The 24,081-nt window shown below is 46.9% G+C and overlaps 1 protein-coding gene across 2 annotated transcripts; it reads right to left on the bottom strand.

Moving 5' to 3' along the window:
- Positions 1-14,830: 14,830 nt before the first annotated feature.
- Positions 14,831-24,081, bottom strand: ZBTB2 (zinc finger and BTB domain containing 2). 2 transcript variants are annotated; one of them, XM_082480466.1, is made up of 3 exons: positions 24,034-24,081; positions 19,835-20,018; positions 14,831-17,874 (listed from the first exon to the last, which is right to left on the bottom strand). In XM_082480466.1, the coding sequence occupies exons 2-3, from the start codon at positions 20,005-20,007 to the stop codon at positions 16,512-16,514; spliced, it is 1,536 nt and encodes a 511-aa protein (XP_082336592.1). In that variant the 5' UTR covers positions 20,008-20,018; positions 24,034-24,081; the 3' UTR covers positions 14,831-16,511. The 2 variants fall into 2 exon arrangements, with proteins under 2 accessions (XP_082336592.1, XP_082336591.1); XM_082480465.1 differs by lacking the exon at positions 24,034-24,081 and having other exon boundaries at positions 19,835-20,040.

Below are 24,081 nucleotides of genomic sequence, written 5' to 3' on the forward strand. Positions count from 1 at the left end.
AGCCTTAAAACAAATAAAGTCCATCAATAAATATTTACCTGCAGCAGACAGAGTGTCCTGGTTTGAGGTAAAACAGAACCAATTTTGTTCAGTAACTTCGCTTCTTAGCTGGGCCTCTCTAACTACTGAAATTAACTGCATATTGTGCAGACAGTGTTCACTCTCTCAGAGGGATAAGACCAATGTTTATAGCTGATGCCCGGGCATGGCATGCAGAGAGGCTCTTGCTTATACTTATTGCTATAACAGCCAAGGCCAACCGACTTTGTTATTTGCCACGTTGGAGGGTTGGAAGCAGAAAAGCATAGTGGGGTCCCACCTGTGGGGAGGAGCGGACAGGACAGGTGACCCAAAACTGACCAACTGTGTATTCCAACCCATCTGCCTCATGCTCAGTATAAAAGCTGAGGGATAAAAGGATCAGCTCTCTCTTCCTTCAACGGCCGACGTCTGAGAAGGACTGTGTTCGTCTGCCTGTGATCCCGATCCTGAATGCAGATCTGGAATCCAGTTCCTGTCCGTCACTGAGTCCAGCCTGGGACTGCCCCAGTGCCAGCCGGTGTCATGATTGTCATCTTGCAGGCTTGATATGGTTTTGTATATATTTTTCATTATTTCTTTTTATTTCATTTTAATATTTCATTAAAGTAGTTTAGTTCCTTCTAAACTCATACGTCTCTTTTTCACTCCTCTGCCTCTCTCTTTGAAGAGGGGTAGAGGGGAACATCTATCGGTCCCATCTGGGGTCCCCCAGGTCCCCAGTAGCGGATTTTGGCCTAAACCACAACACAGAGGCTTTATGGCCACAGTGACATCTCTGTGGTGCAGTTCTTTTTAGAGAATATGTTTATACATACATATGAGCATTTGAAATAAGAATATCTTCACTTTAAGGATAAGTTCATATCTTTAAAGTAACACTTCGCAATGAAACAAAGACACTACGAAGCTAGCGCTTTTCCATTCTGCAGGAGAAGAGGGGGTAAGAGTTTTAAAAATCTCCTAAAACCAAGAAATATGAAAGTATCTGGACAACTAATTATGATCTGGGAAGTGTAAAGTTCAGTGTAGCTCAGTCTTTCTCCCTCATTACCTATTTTCTTAAGTAATAGACAGAGAGACACCAAAACCATCTAACTGGCTCCTACTCTAGATGTAGGACACAGACCAAAGCTTAGAAGATTATGTTTGAATTGTAAGTGAGCTAGACTGAAATATTAATGATTCTTCAGCTCAGAAAAGCTTAAAATAGACTGTCAAATGAGCAGTGCGGAGGTTAGCCTGTTTCAAGGTTCCAACGAAAAAGCAACACTTCTTTTTGATTCTGTTGTGAACTCAAAATGTAACTAAAGCACAGGAACAGAGTGTCCCTAAAAGGTGAAGATACACTGTTTTTTAAGCAGAGAAAATTAAATACAGGGAGTAGCAGTGCTGATGCTTGGAGAATTAGAGTTTCTCACGGCCTTCAGAAGGCGGCGCTCCAGGCTGGAGGAGCAGCTGGACATTTGTGTACTCTTGTGTGTGTGTGTGCATGCATGCATACATGTACACTCCCACTACCAGGACATGCTCAGGCTCTGTCTTCTCTCTGGACCTGGGTACAGGGAACTGCAGTAGCCACACTGAAGCCCACACAGTTACTTCCCATTGGCCTTGCACTTCCCTGGCGTAGCTGGAACACAGCGTGCAGGGAAGTGCTGATGTTTCCGCCCCGCTGAAGTTTCCCTGCCACCTGCTCGTCAGCTCATGGCTCTCTCCTGGCAGCACTGCCAAAAGAGCGTGGGGGACACAAAACAGCCCCTCAAGGCTCATTTCCCCTTCCTGTCCTGTTCTCCTCACTCAGGGTCAAGGGGACCTGTCACGCCTGGGCATCCTAGGGGCTGCTCACTGAGGATGCTGTTTGCTCTTTGCTGCTCTCCATAACCACCTTCTGCCTCCAGCATCTCTTTCTGCAGGAATGGGCTGCTCAGACCCAGAGAAAGGCTTCCCTTTCTCCACAGAGCCAAAAATTTCAAGAACAGTGATGCATCCTGGAGATCGACCAATCGATCGATCTGTCCATCAATCTATCTATCTATCGCTACCCCAAAGTGCTTACAGTGGGAAAGACAGATACCCATCCAAAGCCCTCCCACAGGTCTTCCCATAGCACAGTGTCCTTGCCAAGCTGCTGAGGACAAGGGCAGGTCAGTGGCAGCAAAAGTGTTGTCTCCTGCCTTCTGAATGGTGACACCAAGGAAACAGCCTGGTCCTGGTCAGCCAGGTGCCACAGTATGAGGAAATTTTTCTCTCATCAGTGAAGATGCAAAAATGTCCTCCCTTGGGTACCTGACACTGCAAAGCTTGGGACTTCATGCTCTTGAGTGCTCTGCATCCCACTGTGCAAAGGGCTCCGCGCTCTGGGGTAAGCCTACTGCAAGGCAGGGCTGAGAGAGTCCTTTCTGTCCCCTTTGGCTTTCCAGTGCATACCCTCGGTGTAGGAATGCTGTTAGGGAAATGCTTTTGGGGATGTGCAGTGCCTGTCCCTGTGGAGGGCTGTGGGCCAGCGAGCCAGGACGCCTGGGTGGTTGCACTGGTGTGACTGCACCATCTAGCGCTGTCTTCTGCAAACTCACCGCTTGCCTTTTAGCCAAAGCTTTAGCTCAGCTGGTTTCTCACAAGCCGACAGGGATTGCACCCCAAATGCACGTAGAAGCATACTTCCTGTTTCATCACACCCCCAAAGCTGGAGAAATTGATGTGGCAAAGGCAGCCACTTGTAGCTGTTGTTGTCGTCTTTGTCAGGTGAGCTTCCATCCAGCCGGGAGAGCCGTTAAAGAGGAAAAAGCACAACAGTGCTGACTTGTGTCAGTGATGTACGTGCACAAAATGCACATGCAAAATAATAAGCTGCTTCAGTGATCTCTCAAGGGAAAATGCAGATTCAGTGCCAGATTGCTAGCTGTGTTCAGTGCCAGTCCGAACCAAGTCAGGAAAGGATAAGGCAACGGCAGAAATAGGGCCCAGACCCGCAGCGGTGGCTTGCTGGGCTCCTGCTCAGGTGCTGCCCAAAGGCACAGCTCCTGCAAAGGCCTGATGTATGTGGGGAGCAGCGCCTTTCGGCTGCAGAAAGAGCAGCATGTATGCTGGATACCGAGGCCAGACAGAGATAAGGTCTGCTGCCTCTGCAGCCTTGCAAAAGGAACTGTTTGGTAGTTTCTGATAAGCTTGAAAGTCTTCAGAACTAACTGCAACAGGCCATGGGAAAGGTGTAGACCAAACTTCCAAGCTGGAAGGCAGGAATACGCCAGCTTATCCCAAAAAGCCTTCAAAAGTAGATCCACCTGCAGCCGGACTGCTGAGGCTCTCCTGCTTCCTGGGGTGATAGAGGGGACATCTGCAGTGTGATGGAAAGGGGACAGAGGGAGCATTGGCATCATTAGCCTTAGCCAGGGTTAAGTGGTAATACTTTCCAAGAGGTCCTCCGGTGTATGTTAGCAGATATACCAGTATATATCACAAATTATAAAAACCAGAGGAGAACCTCAGCTAAAGTAAATGCAATGGAAAAGAGCTAGTCTGTCTCCATGCAAAAAGGAAAAAGAAAATGGGGAGATGAACGCCCAGTCACCACTAAACATAAGTGGTTATGGAAAATATGTTTAAGTAAAGAGCAATCTCTACGTCAGTTAAATACTCTGACAATACCTGTTTTACAGCAATCGGCTGAGTTTTCCACATGGACTCTTCATGACAGTTCTCTGGGATCCGTACTCAGGGATGGTGGTGACACAGTGCAACTTAAGAGAGTAATGACTAAGGCAGAGGATTTCAGGATGTGAGCTCTGGGATACCCACACCTATCAGCACTGACCCTAGACCATGGATATGCAGGAAACTAAGGTCACGGCTTGATCCTGTGCCAGTCCAAGTAGCTGCTACTTGCCCTGCTGTGGATTCAAGTACCAAGGTGATGGTGGCAGTTAATGACCACTGCTTTACAGCACAGAAGATGGTAGATAAGGGCACTTACCAAGGACAGTCTCCACTTAGCAAACAATTAGTTTCAATTGTAGGTGTCCATGGGCTAGTCACTACCTACCCACTGGCCAGGGATAAATTAATTCTGTCTTAATGGACCAGCAGTCCACCTGACCTTACCCTTAGGTCCTCACAATAGGTGTCTTTCAGGTATAGATTTACTGAAGGGTCAGTTGTGGGTGGGCCCACGGGGAAAATAGTAAATAAGGACAACCACCCCATTTACTGCACAGTTTGCCTCATAGCAATGCACCTGTTAGCCTGTTACAAACAGATGGTGCCTTAGCCCAGAGCAAGCTGGTTAGCACTCCACATTGCAAGCTCCCACCTGATGCCAGCCATCCTCTTACTGAATTGACAAAACAGGGGAAAGAACAGGGAATCATTGGCAAGTCTCATCCCCCTACAAGTCTCCTGTATGGCTTCAAAAGAAGCCTAATGGCAAGTGGCAACTAACAGCATATTATGGAGGCCTGACCGCTGCTGCCTACCACTCACTGTGGCTGCTCCCAGCATAGCTGATATAGTGAGTCCTCTTAATGATGGACGGCAACCAGCAATGTGAAAGATATGGTTTTGATGATCCCAGCACCAGATGCAGATTTGCTTTCATCTGGCAGGGACTCCAGTATACATTTTTCGCCTATCACAAGGCTTAAACCATACGTGTAGCTCATGCTGCATTGGCTGAAGAGCTGGAAATGTTAAAATTTCCACAAGAGGTCACTGTGGGGCAGCACATCGGTGATATCTTAAGAGTTGGCCACTTCGTAGAACCGGTAAACAGGCTACGGATACTTGCCACAACACACCCACTGGCAACTGAGGTAGAGATACCAGAAGAAGAGAAACAAGGGCCCAGTCATGAATTCATCTTTTGTGGAGTCAGATGAATAGGCGGGAAGAAAACAGCCCCCGATGATATGCTACAAGGAATCCAATGGTCACCCCTGCCCCAGAATAAGAAAGGAGTTATGTGCCATGCTAGGGACTTCAGAATCTTGAAGGGCACGTATTCCAGGACTTAGTATAATAGCCTGAGCACTCCATAACCTACTAAAGAAAAATGCAATCTGGGAATGGACCCCCACCGCATAATGAGGCCCCCCGAACTGTTAAAGAAAACCATAAATGTGCATCAGTCACTGGGACTCACCCACTCTACATGGCCCCTCTCACTACGCACCCAGGCGGGAGAGAAGGGATACTGGGCACTAGGGTAACAAGGGCTGCCTGGATCCACGCAATACCCTGTCACTTTGGGTTCCAAATCCCAGCAGAATTTTGTGTAAGAAAGCAGTCATATGTACATAAGCAGTCACAATAAGACTACAATTAAAGAATTATGAAAAGAAAACCTAATTTTGAATAGGCAACCAGAGATTATGATTTTACAGGAAGAGCGTGAAGCTGGGCAGTGGGGTCATCATAAGGGCAAATATACTTCCCCTCTAGTAAAGCTTTTTGAAAATGCAAAAGAGCATGAGTGTTTCTTTCCATGGTAAACATGGAGTGCCTCACTCCCAAAGCTTTTTGCACATCAGAATCCGAATCAGAAAAGATGATAGGCATTGTCTCTCCCTAGACCATTCACTGCACTTGCTTAACTGAGACCTTTGTTATATCCATCTCTGAGAACTGCTTGGGAAAATAAGATGTTCTTGAGAGAGTAAGTTGTCATTAATAAAGCTTTTAAAATTGTCTTCTTTCTGTCAGGTGTGCTAAGCATTCATGTGCCATTTGGAGAGATGCCAGTCTTAGAGAACAACTGGCAAGGCTGTGGCAGAGCCAGGAGCTTTATCCATGATGATCAATTCAGGGATGCCAAGACTTGCTGTCTTGACTACCTCACCTTTTTGCCATGGTCATTAAAAAGCAATGCCTTTAATGCTCAGTATAGCTACAGGTGTGCTCCATGCAAAGATCTGCACAACTGACCCAAGATCCCAGCAGATATCTCAACTCGCTCCCCTCACAAGGGGCAGCAAGGACTCCCCGGCCTCCTTCTCCCCTTTCCTATGAGGAGACAGGGACAGGGATGTTTCCAGCACATACTCTCAGGTGAAAGGTAAGACAGAAGCTGAAACTAGGGAAGACAGAGGAAGAAGGGGAGAAAAACACATTGTGCTTAGTTCTGCAATGCTTGAAATACTTGTTTGGTGTCATTCCAGCTAAAAAGGCAGCGTCCTGTGCCCGCACTCTCCACCTGTTGTTACACAGACTTTTTGCAGCCCCCCCCACCTTCCTTCACCAGCTTCTTTGCAGCCCCAGTCCAGTGAGAGACTCCCACTCTGCTTCTCTCTCAATCCAGAACTAATCCCAAATTTACACCCTGGTTGCAAGTTTAGCCTTGTTCAAAACCCCCAGCCCTGGCGCAAGGTGAAAAACTCTTTGGGAGTTTGGGCAGACTGTGGCCCTTTGGTCACATTTAGATGACTTGTTCTGGGTTGTGCTTTTTCTGCATCAAAACTGCAGTCTAAGAGAGTGCTGGGGTTGTGGCCTTCTTGACAGGTCCAGTGTGGCTGGTTGCAGCATAAGCCTTTGGCACAAACGTCCCTGTCAGATGGAGAGGCAGTGCTGTTCCTGGACTTAACCGTCTCTTCAGCAGGTGCTTGACGTGCTCTGGTTACTCCCTGGAGTCTCTCTTGGGTTTCTGAATAGCTGGAGCAACTTACCTGTGTAATCTTAATAGATTTCTTACTGCAAGAAATGCACCCTGTTGGTCCCATGAGACATGGGAAGATAGATTTTGCCACTCACCTGGTAGGTTTTGAAGACAAACTGCCCTCTTCTACAGGGCTTGTAAGCTGGTGCTTCTGCAAAGCCACCTACTTCAGTCAGAGCAATTCAACACTATCCAGGAAACAGCTTAAAGCCTGGAGTGTTCCTCTCTTGCAAATGACCTCTCTCCCTTATGCTCAGTGGCAGAGACATCAGTGCTAAGTACCAGTGGTATTGTATCCCTATTTCTTGGTATTCAGAGCCACATTTAATTGCATTCCTTGACAGCAATAAATGTGCTCCTTTCTCACATAAGCATCACCACTGAGGTGTGGCACTGCAAGTGAGTACCACTACCAGCAGCTACATGCCAGAGCAAATAAATCCTCTTAGCAGCAGCAGCTGCAGTTGTTTTTGCTCACCATGCAAATCCTCAGCCATTGTAAGCACTCTGAAGGAGACCATCAGCTGGGCATAGCCAGACATAGAGTACGCCATCACCTCACCCTCCCTTGCAGGAGTATCAGAAGCAGGAAAATATTTTACATGACACTGCAACACTAGGTGACTTTCTCATGGGTCTACCAAGGACTTGTGCTGAGACACAAACACAGGTCTTGAGAACATTTAATAGGACGACATCTTTTTGGAGCAGAAAGCAGCTCCTTTAGGAGCAAGAGGATCCATCTCTCACAGTTTCTGAAAGGGAAAACAGCACTGATACAACCACCATACGCAGCAAGTATACTCCATTTGGTAGCATCTCTTCTCACCCGTCTTGCAGGGGCAAGGCAAAAGCACCAGCCCTAAGAGTAGCACTATGATGAGCGCGCTGCTACCCTTAGGTTGGAAGAGCAGAAGCCATGTGTCCTCAAAAGACGTTGAAAAGCAGAAGCCCCTGCTTTCACTCTTGCTCTAAAATGGGGCAGTGTCTGACTGCATAGTGAAAACTGCTGTCACTGCAAGCTGCCCAAGTGACATATCTGCCTTGCAAAGTTATTGCAGGAACCTCTGCAATGTGAAAACCCTCTATAAATGCAAAATATCTCAGTGTTACTTCTGTGCCTCGTATGTTCCCACTCTCTTAAGAGGAAACAGTTAACAGAACGTAAAAGAGCCCAAACCAAAACAAGAAACCAAACCCCACCTCAAAACAGGAAAGGTGGTGTCCTTCGAGGCACTGTCGCAGCCATATGGTTGAGGTGGCCGCTTCCTGAGTGACTGCTTAGTTGTCTCTCATTCTGCCCCCCCTGCTTGGTTCGAGCTGCTGCTGCACCACGCATCAGCTCTCCCCTCTGCAGGGCACAGCTCTGCAGGCAGATCAAGGCTGGGTCCACATTTCAGCCCATTCCTTCGGATGATTTTTGCTGCCGTTTCGCTGGCAGCCGAGGGAGCTCGGGAAAGAGCGGCGGGTGACATCGCGGCCCTTTGCTCTGACGCACGTTACCCGTGGGGACTCCCCAGGGCAGCTATACGCTGGCCTCAAAAATCACTCTGGCCTGTAGGAAAGACGGCACGTTGCCCCCGGTCAGCCCAGTTGTGAGTAAAACTGGTGTTACTAAACCAAGCGGGGGGACGCGATTTCTGCCAGCCACGCCAGTAGCGGGTTCCGGTCGGGGCACGCCCACGAAGCTCCTCACACACCCAGCACCGGGGGAGGGACGACGGGGAAAGGGATATGTCCCCGCACTCACACAAGCCGTGACCCCGGCAGCAGGGGGACAAACCCGCCTCAGGCGGGACAGCGTTAACGGCCGCCCGCCGCCAACGGCACCACTGCCCCCGCTCTCCCGCACCGCGCATGCGCGGCGCTCCCCCCTCCCCCGCGCTGCCAGGGAGACGGTTGCCGCGGCGCGGGTGGCCGTTACAGCTCCCTCACGGAGCCGCCCGGCGGCGGCCCTCGTCGACCCCTACGGCCCCGCGCCCTGCCCGCCCGCCCGAAGTACCGAGCGCCGCCGGACGCCGCCGAGCCGTGAGTGCCAGCCTCCGGCGGACCGCGCCATCCAGCCCCGCGGCCGACACGTCCGGGCCCACCGCTGCTCGCCACAGCTGGCCCTCGGCTCCCCCGCGGCGGGCCTCGCTGCGCGTCACGGGGGAGGGGAGTCCCCGCCGCTATGCCGGAAGGGGGGACGCGCGTCTGTTATCATAGAAGGGTTTGGGCTGGAAGGGACCTTTAAAGGTCATCTAGCTCCACACCCCCCCCAGCAATGATCAGGGACATCTTCAGCTAGAACAGGCTGCTCAGAACCCCATCCAACCTGACCTTGAATGTTTCCAGGGATGGGGCATCTACCACCTCTTTGGGCGACCTGTTCCAGTGTTTCACCACCCTCATTGGGAAAAATGTCTTCCTTATATCTAGTCTAAATCTACCCTTTTTTAGCTAAAAAACATTATCCCTTGTCCTATTGCAACAGGCCCTGCTAAAAAGTTTGTCCCCGTCTTTCCTGTAGGCCCTCTTTGAGTACTGAAAGGCCGTGGTAAGGTCTCCCTGGAGCCTTCTCCAGGCTGAACAACCACAGCTCTCAGCCTGTCCTCATCAGAGAGGTGCTCCAGCCCTCTGATCTTGTCAGGATCTCTTTCCTTTGTCAATATTGCCAAAGATATCTCAAGTATTCCTCAAAGTGAGATTAAAAAAAAAATATTCCATGTAAGAATGCAGTAGTATCAAAGAATAAGATTACTATTGAACAATTATGCCTCAGTATTCTGTGTATATGACTGTGTGTGGAGGCCTGTGTGCCAGCAACTGGAGTGGTGGCAGTTTGGTGATGGGGCATCACCTTGCTTTCCTCAGCATACGCAAATCACATGCTTTGAGAGACTATTTCCCATTATGTCCTCCAAGTGCTAGTACTGGGGTGGAAGGGCCTGATCGAGTGTGTGTGTGTAGCCCTCCCCATTTTCCAGGCTTTATCCTTTTGTAGGACAGTCGGGAAAGACCTGCTTCTGCTGGGATGGGAATCTCATGCTGGTGGTTCAACACCAGCACAGAGGCTGTGACCAGTATCAATGTTCAGGGATTCCCATAAGCATGCCCAACCAGGGCTACACTTGCAGGGTGCAAATAGCTGACTAACTATGCCACCACGAAACCAACCCAATTTGGAGTCCACACCTTTTGAGGGAAAATAGTCTTAGTCAGTCCTGAATGGCAAATGCAATGGTATAATATATAAATAAATATATGTATAAAATATAAAATAAAATGTACTAATATTTGAAATTAAATATTTTCTTGTCAGTGAAGATGTGAAAAGGTCCTTGGGTACCTGACACTGCAAAGCTTGGGACTTCATGCTCTTGAGTGCTCTGCATCCCACTGTGCAAGGGTTCCGCTCTCTGGGGTAAGCCTACTGCAAGGCAGGGCTGAGAGAGTCCTTTCTGTCCCCTTTGGCTTTCCAGTGCATACCCTCGGTGTAGGAATGCTGTTAGGGAAATGCTTTTGGGGATGTGCAGTGCCTGTCCCTGTGGAGGGCTGTGGGCCAGCGAGCCAGGACGCCTGGGTGGTTGCACTGGTGTGACTGCACCATCTAGCGCTGTCTTCTGCAAACTCACCGCTTGCCTTTTAGCCAAAGCTTTAGCTCAGCTGGTTTCTCACAAGCCGACAGGGATTGCACCCCAAATGCACGTAGAAGCATACTTCCTGTTTCATCACACCCCCAAAGCTGGAGAAATTGATGTGGCAAAGGCAGCCACTTGTAGCTGTTGTTGTCGTCTTTGTCAGGTGAGCTTCCATCCAGCCGGGAGAGCCGTTAAAGAGGAAAAAGCACAACAGTGCTGACTTGTGTCAGTGATGTACGTGCACAAAATGCACATGCGAAATAATAAGCTGCTTCAGTGATCTCTGAAGGGAAAATGCAGATTCAGTGCCAGATTGCTAGCTGTGTTCAGTGCCAGTCCGAACCAAGTCAGGAAAGGATAAGGCAACGGCAGAAATAGGGCCCAGACCCGCAGCGGTGGCTTGCTGGGCTCCTGCTCAGGTGCTGCCCAAAGGCACAGCTCCTGCAAAGGCCTGATGTATGTGGGGAGCAGCGCCTTTCGGCTGCAGAAAGAGCAGCATGTATGCTGGATACCGAGGCCAGACAGAGATAAGGTCTGCTGCCTCTGCAGCCTTGCAAAAGGAACTGTTTGGTAGTTTCTGATAAGCTTGAAAGTCTTCAGAACTAACTGCAACAGGCCATGGGAAAGGTGTAGACCAAACTTCCAAGCTGGAAGGCAGGAATACGCCAGCTTATCCCAAAAAGCTTTCAAAAGTAGATCCACCTGCAGCCGGACTGCTGAGGCTCTCCTGCTTCCTGGGGTGATAGAGGGGACATCTGCAGTGTGATGGAGGAAGAAGGATGAGCACCCCCACCATCAGCCAGGTAACTCTTTTCCTCATAAGTGTGTGGGTTAGTGAATTTAAGTTAATGAGCATGTGAATTTTTGAAGCAATAAATTAGAGAACTGAGAATTTAGACTAGTTTGTCAAAAGGGGATTGAGCCCTTGTTTGATTTTTAGCTAATGAGCTGATGAAATAAAGCTTAATTCACAGCGTTGCTTGCTCTGTGAATTTGAAAAATTCAAATGAACTGTGACAATCCACAAAAAATCACTGCTGAAACTGGAATTATACAATACAGTAGTAACAAAATGGGAAATGCTTTAACCGTGTGGTTGAGAGATTAAGGAACAGGATTGAAGGGAACATGGACTTATTAGGAAGCTCCCTTAGAAAGCGTAAGTGCTGCTTTAAAACCAGACCCGACACAGTCAACAGCCTAGAAACAGGCTATGGATCTGTGCTGAGGCACACTAGATTGGTGAGGTTACCTCCTCCACACTCTACAGAGCAGTACAGTAAGTGTACATGTCTGTTAACTTGCATTTCATGGCTCTGCTTCTCTTCTCTGGGTCGATTTCCTAGGGTTCCAGGGCAGCTTTGGTTTTGGCCAAGGCAACAGACATGGGCTGAATAATAGGAAGTCCTGAGGGCAGCTCCTTTGGCACAAGGGCTAAAACAGTGGCACTGGAAGGAGCGGCAACAGTTACTGACAGCTGCTCAAAGACCACCCTGAGCTTTGCGTCTTGGCACACGTGATCTGTTCAAAAACATGGATGCATAGACAGCATGGCAGCAAGACTGTACTATGTGGAGGAAGTGTGTTTCATGGGTTTGGCTAAATGTCATTAAAATAGGTCCTTTTTAATGGCAGGCTTGATAGAAGCCCGTATTTAAGGAACGTCAGTTTCTCTTACTTCTAGATATCACAGTGGATCATCTGGGAAATATATATTAACAAGGCTTGCTGCAAAAGACTTACTGCTCCTTTCTGTGTTTTGTTCTGGTTTTGGTATGAGTGGGATTTCATTATCCAGTGTCAACAACAGGCATTTTTACAAGCAAAAACAAATGAAGAAATCAAGAGCTGTAGAAATGGAAACATACTGCTTCAGGTAGGACAACGACAGCCGGGCTTTTTAAACAGACAGCTGTTATCACCACTGGTAGCGTATCACCCAGATTTCATTATGAAGGTATGCATATTTACAGTGGGATGGAATTTGTTTTCTTTAAGTAGCCTAAATACTCCTAACCATTCATAGCTATGAAGTATATTACCACATGGAAACATTTGTTGACTTTTAGGAAGGAATAAATAAGTCCATGACAGACCTCCAAAATGAACTCTCCCTTAGTTATGTTTACTTTTTAAGATTAAAAGGTGTGGAAATGCAATCAAGGAAAAATACTTTAACTTGGTTAAGAATTAATCAATTTGGTATTGAATTGCTTGGGCTGAAGATAACCAAAGAATTATATTACTCTCCAAAAAGGTAAAGTACTTAAAAAATGTACTCCTGCTGTTAAGCAGATCAGGAAAAAACATTGCAAGGGATTGTGATGCCGCCAGGCACCACAGAACCTGGTTCCCTTTTATGTAAAAAGGTTTTATAATATCAAAGAAGTTATTTAAAGCAAATAGAAAGAATTCTTTTTTTTTCCTTGGGACTGTCTACCTTTTGTGACTGAAGCTATTATTTTATGGGATTTAGAGCTGAAAAGCCAGAAAGCAGATTTTCTAAACATCAAGAAAGCAGCTTAAGGCCCTGCAGTGTAAACAGGAGCACAGTTTTAAACTATTCAGTGTTTGTAACACTAGTACTTCTAATAAATTCTCCCCCAGCATTATCAGACCAGTGACCAAGGAGATACTTGATACAAAGTTGACAAAAAATATTGACTTCAGAGGATTGCAAACTTTGCTTTCAGAAGTGATAATAATCTGTTTCTTCTATTGAGCAGATAGATTTGTAGGCACTTGGTAGTTCTGAATTCAAGGCAAAGGTGTTCTGTCAAGTGACGTGACCGGGAAATTAACTTTGAATCTACTCCTTCAGAAATATAATGTGGCTGAGGATCCAGCCCACAGCCTTGAACGATGGCAGGTTTTCACTGATTATTCAGTAGTTCCTGCAAAGCTGTCCTCTTTCATTTGGTGGAAAATTCACAACTTCAGCAGGTGAGCAGACTCAATGAGTAATGAGCAACTCAGTCACAAATTTGAGTCAAGTTTCAAGATAAAGCCTGAAGTTATCTCTAACTGTAGAAATAATTCAGATGGGATTTAACAAAGAAGCTTGAACACAACTGTAGTTGTGCTGTACTTACCCAAATTCTTGATGGAGCTGTTAATAATCAGAATATATGGTTTCTAATTCATTGTAGAGGAACAAAACTGCTCAAGCAGTGAGAGGCAAGGACTTAAACATCACTATGAAGCATCAGACAATAAAAGGTATTTAAAATAAACCATTATGATAGCTGAACACATATAAAAATAAACTCTTTATTGTGATTTTTTTCTTTACCTGACAGTGTTATTTCTTAAGAATAAATATTATCAGGTGAAAGTATCTCTGCTGCGCCTGCAATTTCACGTTTCTTGCAGCAGCAGTGCTGTCATAACCAACTTCTTCCCCGGTTGCTTGTTCCCTGCCCTACGATGCCCCTTCTTTCTGGGCAGTACACTGTTTTTTGAGGCCACACTGCCCACCAGAGGAGAGACCTGCCCCAGGGGGAGTCACCACTTCCCACCCTCTTCAACCTGGACGTTGCCAGCAGTGACACGGGCTTCAGTAAGCCTCCTCTCTCATTTCTGATCTTGCACAATCCTATGAGTTGTCTGAAGCCCTCTGCAGAGCTAAAACAGGGAACAGATTTGACAGAACAATAGCATTTTTAAGACTGGTTGTTTTTCAGTGGAATCAGTTCACTGGAGCTGATTCAACATGTAACTGAGCAAACATCACATTCTCCAAACAGTGGAGAAGGGGAGGCGAGAGCAGGAATAAGGTAAGGATCTGGGGCTGCTGAATGTCTGACAAAAAATGATGCGGCCATGTGTACCCTTCTGATACAACCAGCCACTTGGGGAGTTGAGCTGAACTGTTGTACTGTACACTGGAGCAGAGCGGGAGCTCTGAAAAAATAGAGCATCTGACTAAGCAGTAACTAATAGCTGAGGCGGCAGCACCTTTAGCAGCTGTAGTCATTTTTGAAATGAACTTGTGACTATCCCCTAAACCACAGCTACCTCAAAAGCCGACCTTACCCTGAATTAGGAAAGATTTATTCTTTTGTTTTCCTACTCTGAGAGCACTTCAGACTAAGCGAGGTGAAATAAAAACCATATTATATTGGTAGGTGAAGATCCTAAAAAAGTTTTTAAATGGGCAACACTAAAATAATTCTGTAAGTTGCTATTTTTTTTACCTCAAAACACTTCTATACTTTGAAGTAAAATCAATTGATTTTAAATCTATTACTCTAATACAAGAGATAATAAACTCAACACCACTTACAATAAACTTTACAATAATTGTCACGATATAATGAATGGAAAAAAAATGAATATGTAGTGACTTTTTGTGCTAAATCCACTGTTTTAAGCTTTAGTAAGCTATTTGTTTTCTGTATGACAAAGGTTTTAGACTGATACACAGAATACTTCACTTGGCTTTTAAACCAATTCAGTAAGAGTTCTTTCAGGAAGATCAAAAGCAAATGACCTTTCACCTTCAACTCAATGAATCATATCCCATTTAATTCAGTTTTTATTCAATGAAATGATGTATAAAAACTTACAAATCTGAGAACTTAACTATACACAAAAAGATGATATTCAGTTTAAACGTATACACAGAGAAGAGCTGTGGTTTGTGACTTGCCCTCTCCCGCCCCTCCCCCCAAAACACACACTGTCTCCTTTTACGATGGGGCACTTGTTCTGTCCACTTACACCTTCTGTTGGCCCAGTAATTGCTCGGTGGGCTTCATTGCTGCTGTCAGTTTAGGTTTTTAGGCTACCAGCAAAAAATCTGGGCATCTATATAAAATAATAAGAATCAGCAACTTGATTTTTAACACAAAGATGCAGTGCTACCATCAGCAGTAACTAAAACTACAGAATTCACCCTTTCTGTTTTTGCAGACTTTGTCTTGGCTTTGAAAATAACGGGACTCTCACAGAGCAGAATTTGCCAGCCAGCACTACAGATTCACTTTAAAACAACCATGATCCCCTGTTGCTAGAATGTTTCTGCACCACTTTTTTTCATGCCATTAGACCAAGTGAAATCATGGGCATTCCTTGCCTGAGTAAGGCAATAAAGCTTTTCTCTCTCCTTTCATCCAGAATGACTCAAACTTATAGCTAACAACACATGCATGTGCTGCACTAATGATGGCAGAGTGCTCACCAGTATGTCACTTCTCTAGTTTCCTTTGTAGCTTGGGTGACAACACTTACCTATTAGCTTCTCTTCAACAGGCCAATAAAAATGCACACAGCTCAGGATATTTTAAATTTGATTAAAAATAACCTGTGTGATGACTAGTTTTGTCAAACAACTAAAAGACTTTCTGGGCTGAATCTGAGAGTAGACGGCCAGTTACTTAAAAAGGATGTGTGCATTTATTTACCTGTACCAAATATACACACAAACACTTTATTTATATATATATATATAAAATCTTTATACATATACAGTATTTTATATATATATATAAAGATTGCCATCACATTATTATTACAGCTACTTAAGTCAAAATTTGACTAAGTAACTACTTTGCTTGGCTCGATGCTATCAGAAACAGATACCCAAAGGCATACATGAAGGAAAACATAAGGCTAAAAGAAACCCAACACCCTCAGCTCTTTTTAACACAGTGAGCAGAGATTTTTGCATTCACTGAGAAAAGTTCTGAGGGTTTTAAGTTATAACCTTAATCAACTTGCATGTGGACTTCTAGAAAGCATGGTGTTTAACTTGCCAGATCTTCTCAAAATGCCCTTTACCAGGGAAACTAATATATATGTATATATATATTCTTTGCTTACCAAACTGATACTGTTTCTCATTACACTCATCATTGTATCTAAATACACTTTTAAGCAATCTAAATTTTGTTTAAAATCTATTAAATTTGGATTAACTAATACTATCAACATAGTTAGCTGGATTATTTTTTTCACACGTTCCTTTGTATTAAAATCAATTATGTTGTGGTTTGATGCAAGAGCTTTTTGTTTGTTTTGGTGGGAGAGGCAAAGTCCAATTTCCTAACGTGCCAGTACAGTTCTGGTTGCTGAAGACAAAGGGTGGGAAGGAGGCTGGTGGAAAAGATGGCAAGGGTAAGTGAGGTAAGAGGTAGGGGGAGGAAAAAATTGATTTAATAAAAAATGAGTAAAGAAACTTTAAAAAATTGATATAGGTTTCACATTCAGTCTAACAACACTGCTTCCTGCTCCTTTTTGATGGAGGCTAACACTGCATTATCAGTCTCTGTGGCTTCTGTGTCCCCACCGCCTAGCAGAATGGAGCGATCTTCTTCTAGTGTAAAGACAGAGTTTTGATTTTGGCACGAATGTTTGACTACTTCATTCGGAGTTGAAAACGTTTTGTCACACAAGTTACATTTGTAGGGCTTGTTGGTCTGTACTAGCATGTTGTCCATTTGACTGCCTTCCTCAAAAGTACAGAGTTCCAGAGTCTGTTTGTCCACCATCGTGTACGTGTCCATGCTCTGGTTTAGGCACACGTGTCTGGCAGCCTGGTTAGCCCTACAAAAGCTTTTGTCACAAGTGCTGCACTTGAAGGGCTTGCCAGTGTGTATGTACATGTGCTCCCTCCAGTGGCTTTTCTGAATAAATTTGCGACCACAGATGGAACATTCATATTTCCGTCTTTTTACTTCCCTCTCTTGATCTGCCTGCTCCAAGTTGTCTATGTCTGCAATATCGGAGGGGGGCGGTGTCTCTGACTGCTGCTGCCCATCAATTATTGGGGAGTCCGAGATCTGCTGCAGCTCGCTGTCACTAATCATCCCTGTTTCAGGCACTTCCACAGCATCTTTGTCAGCTGTGTTGTTACAGAGAGACAAAGAAATATTACTTTCTCCCTGCTGGCTAGACGTGAAGGGAACTCCCGTGTGGATCTGCAGGTGCTCACGCAAACTACTTCGCAAATTGAACCGGCGACCGCAGAGGTGGCAGGCATAGTACTTTGGGAAGCTTCCGTTCCTTTTCATAATGCTTGGCTTGACATGTGCTATTGTGAGTGAGGCAGGCTGTTCATCTGAAGAAGATGCTTCCATGTTGGCCTCTTCTCCTGCCGGTGAATTATTACCAGCAGCAGATACCAATTCTGGAGACAAAGAAGATGGCAGTGGGTCAGAAGTGGACATATTTGTCCGGGTCACTTGTGGCAGTGTTGTAGCTAACTGTGAGAGCTGTGAGCCTTCAGAAACCTGCTCTTGGTTCATCCGTGATGTCTGTGGCCTTGGTTCTCGCCCGAGTTTGTCAGTTGCTGATGTAACCTTAGTGGGATGTCTTATCTGGTGATCTGCAATCTGAATGCCATATAATGAAGATGCTAATGGAAAAACTTGATCCGGGTGAGAAAAAGTTCCCTGACTTGCAAGGCTGGCCTCTTGAATTAGTGGATATGCATGCAGAAACTTTATTCCCTGTTCTAGTCGAACTGGGTCAATGAGTTGCGGTGCCATCTTCCCAGTGTACATCAAATGCAAGAGATAACTGAAGATATCTGGTTGTATGTCAGTCGCTTTCAAACGGACACATTCACTGAAAGGTGAAACAAAATGATCAATAAGAGATAAGGAAAATCTTTTTTACCAGATCTAGCTTATTCAAGCACTGATAAAAATCAGAGGCATCTACTTAAATTCAAAAGTCAGAATCTGCAATAAATATAGCGAAACACTTTAACATAAGAAAGGTAATCTTATTGGTCACTTGAAAGATGACTTTTTTTCCTCAGGGAAGTAATTGGCTTGAAAGACAAAGCTGTCCCATTGCAATCTACACCTTTCTAAACTGCTGTTATGTTATAAATTTGTTGTCACATAATAATGTATTTTGTAAATTGCAAAGATAGTTTTTCCCCTTTTTGGGTTGGATTCAAACCTATCTGTAGCTAAATTAAAACATGCTAGCACTGGACTCTAAATTCACAATCCATTAAACTTTTACGTGGTACTCAACCCTGAAAACACCTAAAATTTACCTGGCACTTGCCTGTTTGGCTTCTATGGCTTACTAGTGTTTACAGCTACAATTCTGCAAATGTGTGGTATCACCTTGTCTCAACTGCATTACGACCATTGCAGGACAGGGTGTGAATCCCCCAAGGACCTGACGCAACAGGTGCAGCCTGGGCACATCTAACCCGTGGAGGCCACGCTCATTACACGGCAGAATGCTAGCTTCTTTCCTCGAATAGGGAGGAAGAAACGGTAGCACCACTGGTACACCTACTCAGCCCAACAGTCCCTCAGTTACAGCGCTCAGCAAAGGGAGACTTTGGCTGTAATGCCCCCTTCAGCCTAACAGGACTGAAACCAACACCATCCTCCAGCTGAGAGCACAGCCTACGCATCAACTTTAGTATACTCTGGATTGAAACACCCACCACTCCTGCGGTTGAAGATGGATCTCTGTGCAGAAAGAGAGGCAAGGTTCACAGAAGAAGAAAGAAAATCACGAACATCTTGGTTAGGTCAGTTAGCTAACAGGAGAGGATCTGGGATTCTAATGGTTTTTCAGAGTTATTTGAAGCTCTTACATTAAACAAACAAATAAAAGACAGAAATCCAGAAACAGACATGACTGCGCACTGCTGTCTGAATACTCTAACCATAGTAGGCTACCAAGCTGTGGAGGAAATTATAGCCAATTCTTGAGCGTTCTTGAAGTGCACCCTTCTTGAGCTCTCTCTCTGACTGCTTTTGAATTTAGATATATTACTTGAAAGTAAAATTTGCAATGCTGGCTTCCAGAGATGACTGTGTGCTCTTGATGGAGCACCGAGGCCGATACATCTGCCTGCAGTGCAAATGCACTTCTGTCCTTGATGTTTACTTATGGCTAAGAGTTTCACTCACATAACATAAATGTTTTGAGATAGTTCAAATAATTAGGAAAAGAAAAAAATAATCTTTAAAACAGTCTTACACTTTTGTTTATCTTTTTGATGCCCTCCATGTAAGGTTGCCCACAAAAAAAACCCAAACAAAAATAAAAACACCACACACAAACTCCCTTATTTTCCATCACTATGTAGTATTTTATTACTTAACTGACTCTGGTAAACTGTAAAAAAAAAAAAGAATCATATTAACCTTTTTCATTAGTCTGTTTCTCAAAAATCTCCTTGCAAATACTTATTGGGTTGTATATAATGTTATGGAAATGTCAAGAATAACACCAAGAGAGAGTAGAGGATAGTGAGTGGGGGAAGAAACATGCAAGAGTGAAGACGGGATCCTTTAAATATTCAATTCTAGAAATTCTGTGCTTTTTGAAGGATAAAGACCTTGTGCTAAATTATAACATTAGTGTTAATGAAGCACAGTTCAACTTGAACACATTTTAAACTGAGATTCTAGTTTGCAGATAATAAAGGATTCCATATTCCATGTCACAGCAAGAAGCAAACAGAACGTTCTCAGGTTTCAAAGTGTTGCTAGACCTCCTTACCTTAGCTAAATGAACAACATTTAAACAGTGAACCTTTTATAGTTACCTGGTTTGATGAACAAATAACATCTTGAAGTAGTTGGAGAAAGAAGCAAGGACCGACTTGTGTGCCTTGAAGTAGACATCACCAATGGCAACTGTGCAGTCACACAGGAAACCAAACTCTCTCTGAGCATTTAGTTGCTGCAGCAGAATAAGTCCATGGTTGGCCAAATCCATTTTTTAACGCTCTGAAAAGCAAATGACTTCCATGTAAAACTCCACAGCAGATACACAGATGCAACAGTAGCTGTCACTTAACAGATATTTTCCTCTAATATCCATATGTCATGCTTTAGTAACACCTCTTAATCCCAAGCTACTGTATAGATGATATCTTACATGCAGGCAAGGATCTCTGTTTCATGATGGGTAATGCAATTCACAAAGGTGCAAGTGATTTGCTGAGGCTTAAAGAGCAAAGCAGAGCCAGGGCTACAGAGTTCTGAAAAGGCATGGCGGGGGAGACTTGGGCACAGAAACATAAATAGCTAAAGGAGAGGAAGAAATATTAATAAGTAGCAAAAACATTTATTTGTAATGTGAATAATGATGTATTTTGGCTACCGCTTGTCTATTCAAAGGGGAAAATCAAATCTCCCTTCTGGTATCAGTCACCCCTACCTAAGTGGGTGGGAGAGACAAGAGCAGAACCCAATAAAAGACAAACTAGATAACTTTTACAGAAAAGATATATAGAGATACTAAAAATTCAGGTTAAAAGTATGCGTCCGTCCAGCTGAATCCAAACGCAATATTAAATAAAGCATTTCTGATGGTTACGCCCTCTCCTGGGAAATAGCAGATACATACCTGAGTCTTCCTAGGCTGAAACAATGAATTCATTCTAGGTATCGGCAAGCCCTCTGGACTATCAGAACAGGAGGGGCCAATCTTTTCACCCAACAACTATTTGCTTATTTATTGAGATCAGCTACAATGGCATTTTGTAAGGAGCCAGCATGCTGGAGGGCCTCACACCCACCTAGCAAACCAAGAAACCTGAGGGGCAAGAGGTGCAGTTCCATCCATAGCTGGCCGTCAGCGCAAGGCAGATAACTAATGGTGAAACGTGGCAGCAAGCTGAGCCCCACTAAACCAGTGCTTCCACAGCCCCCCACCCTCCCTGCGGTTCCTTGTGCCCGCTGCTGGAGGCTGCCCTCAAAGAACTACCTAAGAGCTCCAAACTTTTTCTCAAGGATTCATGGGCAGCCTTGGAAGCAAGAATTGATAAATTGGGGAAAAAAAGTAACCAGGGAAACACATTAGGGCAGTTGCATGTGGTTGGATGGATGAAACTATGGCTATTAAAATCAACAAGTGGATATAAACTTAAGAGCTTTGGGCAGAAAACGTGAAAGTATGAAGTAATCTAGGCCTGTACCTAGCCATGTAAAACAGCAGAAGTCAATGAAATACCTGAGCACATTGTGCCCGGAACAGTGCAGATGCTCTATGAACAGAAAAGAAAGAGAAAGTGAAACCAGAAGTGGATCCAAAGTGGCACATTTATAAGGAGTCTTGGGTTTTTTTCCCCTCCAAATTTAATAGGAAGTTATCAAAATTTTAGGCAAGGTACAAACAGCTTGTTTCTTCTATAGAGTAAGAGTGTAGCTTTTCAGGAAAGAGAATAAAAGAGTACTCCACATATGTCGCTATGTCTAGTCATTGGAGAAACAAGTGTTTCTACGTGCTGGAGAGTGAAGAATGCCCTTGTATTTAAACCAAGAACCAGGATGACCAAATGCGTTCCATTCCTTTGCATTCACATGAGATCAGAACTCATTTGAGTCAGAGATATAAGAGCAAAGAAAGAAATATAATTTAAGAATCAGTTGATTATTTTCTTACAGTTATTAAGAGAAAAAAAACCAAACAGGTTCCAACCTCTTCAGGTCCATCCTCTCCTCCCTAAATTACTGTTTGGATAATTGTACAAACAATATGCTAAAATCCTCTCCCTCTCTCCAAAAGAGGGAATATTCACTGTCAGCAGTAACAAAAACCACGTTCATTACTATTATTTAATCCTGCAAGATGCTCCCTTGCAGGTAGACTTTGTGATGTTACAGAAAACTGTAGCTTAAATGGTAGCTTAAATTTAGATGATTCTGTGTGCTAAATTTTTTAACCCATCAGTGTGGAGTCTGGTTTGTACTTGGACAGCGAAGCTCGGCAGGCAAATCAAACCATCGATGTGAGGGAACTCCAAGCCAGCAAGGCATTCTTTCTAGTTATTATGATCCTAAGTTTGTTTAGCTTATAGTTTCACCCTTATCCAAAGAGCAGTGGCTGCAGCAGTTGACGCTGTTACCCTGCGTCACAGGCCTGAATTAATCTTTTCACAAAATTATATGGTGCTTGTACACACGTGCAACACTAAAGTTTTTGTGTGTATTGGAAAGATACTTAAATGCTTTGAACTGAAAGCACTAGAAGACATAAAACACTCTAAGGAAATTATGTGGCGGAGGAAAAGAGTAAGGAAAGCACTTTGTCTCTCTTTTATATACAGAAGGGTACGTTATAGGCATGCGTATGTTCCGGAGTTTTACCCTCAGCTGAACAAAATGATGTTCAACACCAGCCAGGCCGTATTTTAGAGGTGACCAATTCAACGGCTGTGTAAAATACCTCTTGTGCCCCAAAACACTGTGGGGACAGCCCCTCCATGGCACGGCTGACCGGCTGCCCTGCCTCAGCTTTACCACAACTTTCCAAATTACCTAGTTTGCTCCACGGTGGGTGAAAAACCAGGCGAGGCCGAGCCCTTTCGGAAAGCCTACAGTTCCTTCGGAGACCGCGGCGGTCACAAGTCAAGGGTGAGCCCGAGACAGCGCCGGTACCGCACCACGCAGGAGAGGAAACGGGCGGCGGAGAAAAACGCCGGGCGCCATGAGGGAGGAGAGGAGCGCAGAGACCGGGGGCGCCCGGGCGGGGGAGGCCGGTGGTGCTGACAAGAACCACCCGCCGGCCCGGCCCGGCCCGGCGCTGCCCGCTCTGCCCTCGCACCCCTGGGCGGACACCGGACCTCCCGCGCCCCGGAGGGCAGGCGGCGGCCGGAGAACCGCGCTGGGGCCCGGTCCGGTCCAGCCCAGCCCAGCCCCGCCCCGACCCGCCCGCCACAACGGGATCGCGCGCGCGCGCACTACGGCAGCGGCGGGCGGGGGTGTGTAGGAGGAAAGGGGCGCGCGCCTCTCGGGCGCTCCCGCCGCCTGCCGGCGCCGTAGCGCGCGGCGGGGCGCCGCACGCAGCGGGGAGGGGGCGTGGCCTACCGTCCGCCTCCTCCCCCCGCCCCTCCCCGGAGTCACGCTCGGCCTCTGTGGCACACAGGTGACGGCGCCCTCCCATTGGCCGCCGGGGCGGAAGGCCGGGCGGCCGCGCGCCGCTCTCACTGGCTGGGCCCCGCCCCTCCTCCCCTCTCTTTGCCCGCCTCCCTCCCCCCTCTCCCCCGCCCTCCCTCCTCCCCCCCTCACCCCCCCCCCGCGCACGCCACGCGCGCACGGACGGACGGAGACGGCGCGAGACGCAGCGCGAGCGGAGCCGCCAGGGCGCGCGAGACGGGAACCGCCGCCGCTGCCGCCGCCAGGGCCGCCCAGCCTGCGAGGAGAGACAGGCGGGGCCGCCCCTCCCGCGCCGCGCGGCGCCCTCCTCCCCCGCCCCGCCCTGCCCTGCGCCGCGCCGGATGCCGCTGGAGAGGGGAGGGGGGGGGCGCCCCGCCGCGGGCGGGAGGGCGCGCGGGCCCCAACCGACCGAGCCTCGCCCGTCCCCGTCCCTCCCTCCTCCTGCTCCTTCCCTCCCCCGGCGCGGCCCACACCCCCCTCCGGCCCGGCCCTCCCCTCCCCTCGGCGCGGGCCCATCCCCCCCCACCCCCCACCCCTCCGGGCTGTGTCCCGGATGGAGCCGCCCGGCCCGGCCCGGCCCGGCGGGGGTTTGTCAGGAGGCCAGGCAGCCCCAGCGGCGCCAGGCGCAGCCCGCCGCCTCCTCCGCGCCCCCTTCGGCCCGCCGCGGCGCGGCCGGGCGCCCCCTCGCACACAATGAGGAGGTAGGGCCGAGCAGGCCCCGCCGCGCCCCCGCGCCCGCCGCCGCCGCCTCAGCCCGGGCCTGCGGCCGGTGGCGGCGGGGCCGGGCGCACGTGCGGGCGGCACCGGGATCCCCCCCCCCTCCCACCACCCTCCCGCGAGGCGCGGCGCGGCCGGTGCTCACCTGAAGGGGGGGTGGGCGCGGGCCGCCGAGGCGCCTGGTGCCGCGCGG

The sequence above is a fragment of the Vanellus vanellus genome (assembly GCF_965231255.1).
Source record: "Vanellus vanellus genome assembly, chromosome: 3".
In the NCBI taxonomy this organism is placed as follows: Eukaryota; Metazoa; Chordata; class Aves; order Charadriiformes; family Charadriidae; genus Vanellus; species Vanellus vanellus.

Coding starts and splice junctions, on each gene's coding strand:
- ZBTB2 (XM_082480466.1), bottom strand. CDS start 20,007: ATGGATTTGGCCAACCATGGACTTATTCTGCTGCAGCAACTAAATGCT. Junction 17,875..19,834: donor TTATTTGTTCATCAAACCAG/GTAACTATAAAA, acceptor TTCACCTTTCAG/TGAATGTGTCCGTTTGAAAG.